At 51.0% G+C, this 11,167-nt stretch overlaps 1 protein-coding gene across 1 annotated transcript; it reads right to left on the bottom strand.

Moving 5' to 3' along the window:
• Positions 1–1,222: 1,222 nt before the first annotated feature.
• Cst7 (cystatin F) lies at positions 1,223–10,114 on the bottom strand. The gene is made up of 4 exons (XM_059259650.1): positions 9,980–10,114; positions 4,179–4,351; positions 2,208–2,324; positions 1,223–1,498 (listed from the first exon to the last, which is right to left on the bottom strand). The coding sequence occupies exons 1-4, from the start codon at positions 10,068–10,070 to the stop codon at positions 1,421–1,423; spliced, it is 459 nt and encodes a 152-aa protein (XP_059115633.1). The 5' UTR covers positions 10,071–10,114; the 3' UTR covers positions 1,223–1,420.
• Between the last annotated feature and the right edge of the window lie 1,053 nt (positions 10,115–11,167).

Genomic DNA, 11,167 nt, shown 5'->3' with positions numbered 1-11,167 from the left:
GAAGCAGGTAGACAAGACCTCGATGTGCTGTCATTGATACTTAGGAAGACCAGGACAGGGGACCCTTCACCTACTGCTTTGTCATCGATACCACACAGCTGCATCCCGAGGACGCTGGCTGTGCACCCTGTGACTCTGTTGGGTTATATGTGGAGTCAAGGACCTTTCTCAAGAATTGGCTTCAGTGGCTCCACAAATTGCCAAGTGAAGTCAGTGTCTTGTGGCATTGCTGCTATCACTGTTCTGAGCTAAAATAGCCTGGAGGTAGTCAGGACAAAAATAAGGTGGAATTGGAAGGACGCCAAGGCAGATCACTGTGCTGTCCTGTTGGGAGGGTTACAGCAGTTACATTGCCATGCACATTTACTTGTTATCAAGTCTGTATTGCTTCCAGGTGCCCACATCTTTCTGCTTTGTATTCATAGTTTGAGGAGAGCCCAGAGAGAAGAAGTCCACCCTTGTACTCCTTAGTACTCAATCTGGGTCACCTCAGAGTGAGGGCTCTGAGACCCGGCTGCCTGCCCATTCTGGGTTTACCCTCTGCTCTGTCCCTGTGCATCTTCCTGCTCAAGCTCCATTGCTGTCTTTCCCAAGTTTCCAGTGCCCTGCAACTCTCGGTTGCCTCTTCCTTCTTCCAGGGCCCCACACAGCCTGTCTATCCCCACCCCAGCCCCTTCATCCAGGCTCCATATGTGCTCTGTCTCCAGTAGATAGGTTTGAGGGGTCCCATCATTTACCCTTCTCTGTGTTGAGCACTCCCAAACTATTAGCCTTCAAGGCAGCAGAGAACTCAGGTGGAGGCCCTGTTCCTTCAGAAATGCTTCCTCTCTATTCTCTGGGTGCTGTTACCCTGTTGATGAGAAGGTCTGGGCCAGATGCTTAGGTCTTCAGCACACTTGTGCTTATAGCTTATCACCTCATGAAACCTCCTGAGGCTAAATGCACCAGGCTGCCCACATTCCTGGGTTCCTATAAAGGGTAATATACACAGTATTACTTTGAGATGATCAGTTTTTTATTTATGATAAACCACTCTCATCAACAGTGGTCTGATGTTAATAGTAGACAAGAGATGGATACAGAGTCTGTTCAGTCAGTTATCAGGAAGCCTTCCACACTACTACTACCTTGTTGACTCTACCTGCTTTGCTCTACTCATGCTCCAGTAATGCCATCAAAGGGTTCTGTCTATGCCCACATCCTGAATCTGGGTGTGCAGAAGAATTAATTTTAGAAGACAATGTGAATACAGTTAATCTGGCCAGGAGGGCACTATATTCTCCCATTCTCATCACCCGATGACCCACTGGCATTTCCACCTGCTCACTGGTAAGAAGGCCCTGAGGATCAAGATGTCCAGGCTGGGGTGGAAAGTAGGGAGTAGGGGGGCACAGCCCTGGTATTGCTGAAGAGGCAGAAGTCAGTGGCAACGGAGAACAGGTACTTCAAAGCTGTGGAGCCAGGGTATGACCCAGACTTCAGAGTAGCAGTTCAGAGTCTGAAACACAAAAGGGCTCATCTGAGAACCCCAGCTGCCACAGAGACCCTGTCCACCCAGGGCAGCTCTTTGAGTACCCCTTGTGCATGCCAGGCAACTGGGAGCTGTGTATGAATGTGCATGCATACACATGTATTCCCTGCTGGGGCAGTCTCTCCCATTCCCACCTTCAGTTTTTATTTTGAAAATCTTCAAACCTACTAAAAGTTAGAGTGATTCAAGAGTATATGTTTCTCATCTATAATTATGAATTGTTAGTTTCCCACATTGCTTTTGCTTTCTCTGTAGAGAGATAATACATAGTAGTACAGCACATGATATGTATATTATACATATGTATATATATGTATAGTATAATATACATATCATGTCCTATGTATGTAGGTGTTGCATATAATTTCTGAAATATTTGAAAACTTTACCTGCTGTAATGTCCCTATCCCACATTCAGATTATTACTTTGTAAAGAAGCCTCAGGAAGTGAAAATCGGGTGGTATAGGTCATGTGAGGGGTGGGAGGATACTGCCTTTCAACCCTGTGTCCCTTGAGAGCGTGCCTAACCCCTGCTGTCATGTGTTCTTGGTTGGGAGGGAGCATCTCCTTGGGAATGAGGTGTGGAGATGTGTTGCCAGTGAGGGACTGCAGTCCTGAAAGGGGAGCTGGGTGACTGGGGGTGGGCAGGGCTCAGCAGACAGACTTTTGTCTTACCCGCTTCAAGGCAGGGTTGGTTTGGAAGTCACAGTTGTCCAGATGGGGGTGCATGGTCTTCCTGCATGTAGTTCTGCCGATTTCCAGCTCCAGCATGTATTTCAGACCCTTCACCACCTGAAGAAACCAAAGACCCAAGAACTAGACTACTTGGCATAGGATGCAAGAGGGTCACTGCCTCCCCAGCTGGTGAGGAGTGAGGGGAGGAGAGTCCCGTGGAGCTGGGCACAGGGGAGGCAAGCTCGGGGCTTGTCAGGAGCGCGGCTCTGGATGAGCAGGCCCAGCTTCAGCCCACCCTCTTCCCTGCCTGCTATCAGTGTCCTATAGTGTCGTCCCCCCCCCTCCCCCCCCCCCCCCCCCCCCCCCCCGCCCCCCGGCTTAGGGACTTGTTTTCTGCCCAGAACTTTGCATTCTGGAGCAATGGTGGGGTTGCCATAGCGACGGGTAAAGACTTGTCCTCTCTCAGCTGTCCTCTCACCTACCCAGCAGCCCCCATTGACCCACAGTGGTGTTTAAAGGGGTGGCAAGCCCGCTGACTTCTATACTGCTTGTTGGCATGCATAGTACCCGCTGGCTTCTCCACTCTTGTGGGAACGGATTTATTTTGAGTTTCAAAATAGCCCTCTCCACTTGGACATGGCCATGGCTTAGTCCTTTTTCTTGTTTGTGGTTTCTGTATAGTTGGAGGAAAGTTCCTCAACTTTTAGTCCCAGTCTTAACCAAATATCATGTGAATTAGTCTCCAACATCATGAGGTACTGTAGTGGGTAGCCATTCCGGCTTTGACCCGGAAATACCACCCGCTTTGAGGCTTTGGTAACTGTCACGCCTACAAGGCGGAGCCGAGAGAGGACCCTAGAAGACCCGAGATCCGTATGGGCCGGCTCTCTTGGTTCCTGGACCCTGAATGCTGGAGGTAGACTGAGCAGAGTTCTCCAGAGAACACCGCCGGACTGTGCTACACCTTTCCCAGACCCTGTTACCTATCCCTTCACTTGTAAGTTACCCCACAAAATAAACCTCCCTTTTAACTACGTGGAGTGGCCTTAATAATTTCACCAATAGAGTACAGAGGGAGAATGCTCGTCTCCCTTATGGGGGACTTTGGGCACTCAGGCCCAGAGATCTGATTGTCCGAGGCTAGTCCTTGGAGTGCTGATAGTTCTACACACCAGAGTGTTCCTAATACATCCTTTCTGATACATTACACTCTTAAAGAGTTTATAGTTGTCGAAAGAAGACTAGAGGAGCCACCCTGACTCCGTGGCCCAGAACAAACATGAATGCTGTGAAACCATCCTCAGCAGACCTTTCTGTAGCCTTTTCCCTGCAGGCCCCAGCACAGTCTCCTAAAGCTAGGTCCACATGTCAGCAGAGTGCTGCGCAGGGCCTTTATGTACAGCAAACGAGAGGTTGCCAGGCCTCTCCTCCTGTCATGTCAGCACTTGTTTTTGGGACACAAGGATTAGCAAGGCTGGCTGTGCCCCGTAGGGTCCCCAGGGAAGGAAGTTCTGAGTGGATGTAATCAGTCACTAAGAAGGCTGACTTGGGATGGAGACACTTGAGAGCAGGCTGGAGGAAGAGTGGGTTTGTGGGTCTGCGAAGGGAGCGGGCCCAGCTCTAGGAGGAAAATGAATGGGTCCAGAGGGAAAGTAGTCCAATGGCTTTGTGGGCTGTGGGTGAGGGATGATGACAGGAGGTGACCGGTCCCTGGACCCTGGTAGGGCAGCTCCGATTAGTACTGCAGTGCCCTCCCTGCTGGGCTGTCAGCCTCAGCACACCACTGTAGGACCCTTATTCCTGTGCTCCCATTTCTTGTTGCCACTGAGGGACTCTTGCCCCGGCTGTCATGCCCAGCTCTGGGCGACACTGGTCCCAGCTGCAGCACAACTCTGCCCTGATGCTGTAGGTTATGTGGCCCAGCTTCCCAGGCAGGGCTGTCCTGAGGTGCCAGCCGGTGGTCCTCCGCACCTGGACCAGGGCTTTGTTGACCCGGGACTCCTTGAACAGGAAGATGTCATTCGTGCAGTTGTTGAACTTTTCCACACTGTGCCTGGCCGCCTTAAGCACTCCTGGGTTATTGGTCTTTATTGGTTTGGGAAATCCTGGTTTCACACTGGAGTTTAAATCTCTGGAACAAAAATCTGAAAGAAACAAAAGAACCAGAAAAAAAAACGTTGATGCCAGTGGAATACTGGATCAGTGGGTCGTGCCTCATCCCTGGTGGTACCCAAGTTCTCTCAGCTGTGTGGCCCTCGCTCCTCCTCCACCGTCACCTGTGTGCCTACCTCCTGTTTACTCCACCACCTGAATATCGTGCGTCCTCATTGTGTTCTTTACTTGAAGTTGAGGACAGATGCCATGGACTGTCCAACAGTATAATTCCTGTCCCCTAGTCCCTGTTTACACGGCCTTTTTCAGAACCCGGGTTTATTCTCAACATGGGGCCCCAGGCAGTAGAACTCCAGACAGGAAATGTGTTAATTTGCCCAGACTGGTTTTTAAGGCTGGCTGTACTCCCCACAGAATCCCTCCTGCACTCTCACACCTCGTCAGAGTGGCCTGTCCATGTCTGCTCAGCACACCTTAAACACAGCCTGTGACTCCTGAGGTGCTGATATACACATCTTCTCCCTCCCAGTGAATGTTATCCCTTGAGTTTTGGGTCCAGAGCCTGGTGTGCGGTGGGTGTGAGAGGGTGGTCAGCCTGTTTCCACCTAGACCTGTTTTCCTGTACCAAGGAGTTCTTATTTGTGTGTAAAAAATAAGGGAACAGTATGAGGGGCATCTATCTTACAGCCAGGTAGAACTTGGAATCCTAACTTCCCACTTGGGACTCCCTGCTCCCGGAGGCATGGGGCTAACTGATCCTGAAGAGCCATCTCCCTGGAGACCCTGATTCAGTCTCTTGCCCAGCTCATTTCATGGGATCAGTTCCCAGGATCCCAGAGGCAGGGTGGCTGCAGCGAGGGGAGCAGGGCTTGGCCAGGTGTTTGCATTTGGCCACGTAGCTTCAGAGTCTGGACTTTTTTTTAACTAGTAAAATAAAAGAATCAGTGAACCAGTTGGCTCCCTACAGCAGAAAGTGGCTTGTGGTTCTTAATGTCTTGAATTTGGGTTTCTCTTTATTTTTAACTTTGTGGTCAGGGATGAGTTGCATATGAAAATGAAGAAGGGCTGAGGAAATGGCCCACTGGGTAAACGTGCTTGCTGCTGAGCCTGATGACCTAAGTTTGATCCTGGTGGAAGGAGAGAATCTACTCTCAAGTTGTTCTCTGGCCTCAGGAGTCTTCCACATGTGCTCACACACAGAAATAAGTGGATAAAAATGAAAATGCAATAAAAACGAAAAGCTCGAGGCTAGTGGGGGGTGGGATAGAGGGCTTTAGATTGGTAAACTTATCTTTTTAAGACCTTGCTGAGATGTTAGTGTGCTGGTGACTGCCTGGAGCTAGACACGGAGAGGTAAGTGCTGGCTGTTGTTGTGGCTGTGTTGTTATAGCAACCGTAGATCCCAAGTTCCCTTTGAGGACAAGATGCTCCCCCATCCCAGTGACTGAGTAGGTGGTCATTAAGGCCCAGTGGAAGTGGAGGGAGAAATACCTTTGACCTTGACCTGGGAGTTAGGAATGAATGCTGTAGGTAGATGCCACCTCAGAATCAGAAGGCGGGAGGCTTCTGTGGAGCTTCTGTGGGGAAGGTTTCAGCAGCTAAGGCCAGGGAAGGAGTCGGCCTTTATATCAAACATGGTCTTTAAAGCAGTCTGTCTGTCTGTGTGGCCGCTAGAATCGTGATACCCAGAGTGGGGTGGTCAGGCCTGTTGGTACATCTCCAGTCACACCGGATATGAGAGGTGGAGATAGCTCAGGTGAGCAGGGAGGTCCTTCCTGGATGTCAGTGATCTGTCAGAGAACCTGAAGTGAAGCACTACAGAAGGCTATTTCCATTGCTTCTTAGAACCTGAATGAGGGGAGCCAGCCAGCAGGGCAAGCATCATCTATAGTCCGCTATCTGCAGCCCACTACAGGTCTTCTCATGTGGGCCAAGGGGAGGGTGGTAAAGTAGAAAAGTCATGGTCTATTGGACACCTGTCCTTGGGGCATCCCGTTGTGTGACCAAGCAGGGTCTCCTGGCAAAAGGCTCCCAAGCTAGAGACACAAGATTCAGTTACAGCTTATCATTGCTGCCAGGCTTCCTCAGCACGGGCCACTAAAGCCCTTTATCCTAAGAAAAATAACATGCCACTAGTGTTCTTGTTCAATAGGGCTTTGGGACTGGGTCTGGTCTGTAGATTGCTCATAGCTGGATCCTACCCAGTGACCTCTGGACTGTCAGCATGCTCTCCAGCCCTTTATGATGTTCCCACAGAAGCCCGAGGAAGTCTGAGGACTGGGATGGCAGTGGAGTAAATGCCAGGCTCTGCCCAGCTGCAGGTGAGTCACCCATACTCTGTACCTCTTAAGCTCCCTCATTTATACCAGCAACCCCCCTCAAGTCCATGTCTTTGCCATGAGTTCTATGGGTCACGCTTATGCTTTGAGGCCCTGAGTTGTGAGGGTGGGGTGGGCTTCTTTGAGGCAGTATTGTCTCTTCATGCATGGATGCTGATGCTTGATAGGATTAATTCTGTCTTTACCAACTGGGACACACCCATGGTTAGAATTTTGGTTTTCCTTATTGGCTGTGCTGGCTTGTGCGAGCTGCTTAACCTTTTTGAGCCCCCATGTCCCATCTGTAATGGGGATGATGCTGATGCTGACCTCTCAGGGTAAGAAGAAAGGAGGCAGCTGGCATGAAGCAGTAGTGTCAGTATTATTCAGTACCATATCAGGTACAATATGGTAAGGATCTCTGAGGACAAACGTATTCATTGAAAATCCTAAAACACAGGCTGGGCCAGTGGTCTGCTCAGGCCCAGACCCAGCCTGCACCAGCTTCCAGAGCCTTCTGGGGGAATCTGTCATAGCCAGGCCTAGTAATGCCCCTAGCCCTTGCTATGGGGAGCAGGTGGCTGCATTGGCACATGTAGGTTTCTTGCTTTAGCAAACAAGTCTCCTCCAAGTCCTACTGGAGAGGGGCAGGGGATGAGGGAGAGGGTGACCAGCAGCAGGGAACCTTGGAAGAGGTGACACATTGAGAAAGAAGGCCCCCCCATTCTCCCCAACAGCAGTTGAATGTGGCAATTTCCTAAATTCTGAAGACTGGGGATCCTCCCCTGGGCCCTGCATGTGGGTATGGGCAGCTTAACTCCTGGGCACAGAGTGAAGCCATGTGCTCAGATCAGACACAGTCAGTCTCCCTGTTGCCCGTGCCTTGGGCTCACAGGAGGCTCTAGAATCCCACAGGAAGTAGGGAAGGTGGTGTGTGTGTGTGTGTGTGTGTGTGTGTGTGTGTGTGTGTGTGTATGTGTGTGTGTGTGTGTGTGTGTGTGTGTGTGTGTGTGTGTGTGTGAGAGAGAGAGAGAGAGAGAGAGAGAGAGAGAGAGAGAGAGAGAGAGAGAGAGAAACCATCAGGGGCCCAGGTTCCTAGCTGTTTGAGTCCTGAGAGAGGGACCTGAGCTTCCCCCATATTTCAGATGAGGCCCTTACTGGAAGCATCAGGAAGGGTGGTACCCCAGTGGGCGGAGGTGGGGTTCAGTAGCATAGCAGAGCGAAGGCCTGACCACAGACTTGCAGGCCAGGGTGGTACTGTCAGGAGTACCCCAGGGCTCCAAGCACTTTTGAACGTCGTCACCGATCCGCTTTCACTAAGACTCTCGCTCAGGTCAGGAGCAGTTTACGGGCCATTTCAAAGGGCAAGCTGAAAGGTCAAGAGCCCTCAGCTGGTCGGTAGGGGGCCTGTGGTGGTGTTTTCAGGTTCCAGTGTGAGGGTGGTGTTTACTGGGTCTGGGGCAGAGAGGCCTGAAGGAGGTGACTCGGCAGGAGGAACGGGGATCCCAGACTCCTTTCAGTCTCATAACTAGTGGGAAAATAACATGGTAGAGATAGGGAACTGACCGTTCTCAAACATCTCCCCCAAAGGCTGTCTGATGCTGTCAGCTGTCACACTGGCTGTGGCTACTCTGTTCAGTCAGGTCCCAGAGGAGGCAAGTACAGCATCTTCCAAACACTGAGTCTAAATAATGGAACTCCAGGACAGGAGAGACAGCACCAGTGCCCTCCCCAGACCTCCCACACAGGCTAAGAGGGCTTTGTAGAATGAAGCCCCAGATTCTGCCTGTGTCTCTCCCTGGAAAACTGAGACAGAGGAACAGGAGGGAGGCAGGAAGGGCTTCCTAGCCAGCACTAAGGCTGCAGGGAGCAGTGTAGCATGAAACTCTAAAGGTCTTATTAATAAAAACAAACCCGGAGCCAGGTATTGGGGTGAATGCTGGAAGATCAGAGAAGCAGAACAAGCCACAGCTACCTCGCCTTGCCAATTCCTCAGCTGATCTTGTTTCCTTAGACTGGAAGCCTCTGAGTCCTCGTCTAGAATGGGTCTCTGCTGAACTGTGCTGCTCAAAGCCTAAAAACTTAACCACTCTAGTTCCTGGTCCTCATGCTTTAGATACCTTTCTGCTTTCTGCCATCACTTCCTGGGATTAAAGGCATGAGTCACCATGCCTGGCTTTAAACTCACAGAGATCCGGATGGATCTCTGCCTCCCAAGTGATAGGATTAAAGGCGTGTGTGCCACCATTTTCTGGCCTCTATATCTAGTGGCTGTTCTGTTCTCTGACCCCAGATAAGTTTATTAGGGTGTGCAATATTTTGAGAAACATAATAGCACCACATAGCAGGGCACAGGAAGGCAGGATCCGTGGCCTGACCTAGTCTGTCTCTCCTACCAATGCTTCTAGCTACCTGTTTGCCAACCACCCCTTGGGCTGCTGTGGCTTGTCTTTATCTCAGAGCAGAAGCTGCCCCTCACCCACACCCTGTTCCTGTCCTGTATTCATAGTGCCCAATTCACAGCAAACACACAAGGTCTTGGATTCTGAGGCTATGCACTCCACTGATACTACCACTGATTTCTTGGCACCTGATTTGCTGTGATGGGGAATCCCACATCCCTGGTGTCTCTTGGGTATTACCTTTCACTGTGTGTTCCCCGAATCCTCTGCCTAATCCTCTGTGACTAGACCCAGCCTGTTTCAAACAGGAAGAATGACAAAAGCCTTATGCCTAAGTGCTGTTCTCTTTTGGTGGGAGATGGTCAGTTATCAGCTTTCTTGTCCATTAGAGGCAAAGCCCTCAAACTTTATCTATGTGCTGAATCTGCTTGCAGGGGCAGATATCATCCGGCTCTCTGTGGGCAAACAGGCGTTCATGGCTGGGCTAGCAAGTCAGCTAACCTCCCTGTGTCAGCTTCTCAACATAGGTGGCCTCCACCCCTCACTGGCCACCAACATGCTGACTGTGGGTAGAATGAGTGTCTTATTGGGGTCCCTGCAATAAAGTCACAGGCAGGAGAGAAAAGCTGTCAGATACAGGCTGTTTGACTGAGACTCTTGCCTCTGCCTCTGTCTGTCTCTGTAGTGGGCCCGAGCACAGAACGGAACAAAAATTGCTCTCCCTATCCCTGTGGCTGCTGCCATGCTTAATCCCAGATGTCTGTTCAGCTTGGCAGTAGCTGCTGCCAGGATCCAGAGGCCCTAGCCCCAGGTCTTTCCCAGGGCTCCAAGAGTGTCCTGGGAAAGTTGCAAGACTACCAGGCCAGGGGCCCCATGGCTCCACTACTACAAGATGGTCAGGACAGCACCCCGAGATGGGACCAGATGACCCTTCTCTTACCTGGGGAGTGTGCCCCATGGGTGTCGGAAGCCAGGCAGCAGAGGGCAAGCAGAATGGTCGGCCACATGGCTGCCTGGGCTAAGGGCAGCATGTGGTGGGCCAAGTCTAACAGGGTAGAAGTGCTCGGCAAGTAGAGCTCCAGGACCAGGGCAGGGTGAGATAGCCTTAGTGGGGGCGTGGTTTCTCGTTGAATCATTTTAACCAGAAGTGCTTCATCTCCAGGACTGGGGGCCACAAGAACAACCACTTCCTTTAAACAAGTTTCCAAGCTGTGATCATTTGCAGGGGAGGAAGAAGAGAAGTGAGACCCATGAGCAAAGCAGCCTGCCTCCTGCCCGGGGGGAGAGGCAGTTCTCTGCCACTCACCACACACAGGAGATGCTGATGTAAAGAAACCAGGGGATTTTCAGAAGCAGAATCACTTGACTCTCCTTCCCTAAATTTACACCCTCCCTTGCCCCCTGCATCCTGTCATTCCAAGTAGCCCTCCTCAAGAGACAAGAAACCCTGCTGCCTTTGGTGTGAATGATTTCACCTGCAGGGAAGCGATTCATACTTTCCAAAGTTCCTGAGGAGTAGCATTGGCATGTGGCTTCCACACCTCTGAGAGGAGCCCAGCACCATGGGAGCTGAGTTATGGATCACGACACCACTGCAGCTCAGAGCCATCAAACGAGAGGAAATTGTGTGGACAGAGGTCTGATTCTGGCCGTACCTCTACTTCCTGCCCTAGCCATGGTTTGGAGTAGGTGCCTGTCACCAGCTATCTAAATATGAATCCAGGCTTTGCTTCTAACACCTGCTGGAAATGATGAAACACTGGGAGCTTCCTTAGCATAAAGGCCCAGAGCAGGAGTAGAGCAAACTCTAACTGGCCTCAGTGTGAGGAGGTGTATTCACTTAGAACTAGGCTAGAAAGATAGTGTGGAAGGATGCCTGGGTCTCATTTGCTCCTGAGGATACCCATGGGGCTCCCAGGCTGACACACACACACACACACACACACACACACACACACACACACACACAATCAGATCCTAGGGGCCCAGGGGGGAGCTCTGCTCCAGGTGAGTCCTGCAGGGTCCTACTGAATTGCAAACAGAATAGTCAGGGTCTGTGGGACATGGACTAGCGATGTAGTCTGAGGTCCCAATAGGTTTCTGGGTGCTTTGAGGTTTGTTGTTTGGG

The sequence above is a fragment of the Peromyscus eremicus genome, chromosome 4 (genome assembly GCF_949786415.1).
Source record: "Peromyscus eremicus chromosome 4, PerEre_H2_v1, whole genome shotgun sequence".
NCBI classification, from domain to species: domain Eukaryota; kingdom Metazoa; phylum Chordata; class Mammalia; order Rodentia; family Cricetidae; genus Peromyscus; species Peromyscus eremicus.
The sequence above is the reverse complement of the archived record's forward strand: the minus strand, read 5'-3'. Positions and strand labels throughout refer to the sequence as shown.

Coding starts and splice junctions, on each gene's coding strand:
- Cst7 (XM_059259650.1), bottom strand. CDS start 10,070: ATGCTGCCCTTAGCCCAGGCAGCCATGTGGCCGACCATTCTGCTTGCC. Junction 4,352..9,979: donor CCATGGGGCACACTCCCCAG/GTAAGAGAAGGG, acceptor TGTTTCTTTCAG/ATTTTTGTTCCAGAGATTTA. Junction 1,499..2,207: donor CCAACCCTGCCTTGAAGCGG/GTAAGACAAAAG, acceptor TTTGTGTTTCAG/ACTCTGAACTGCTACTCTGA.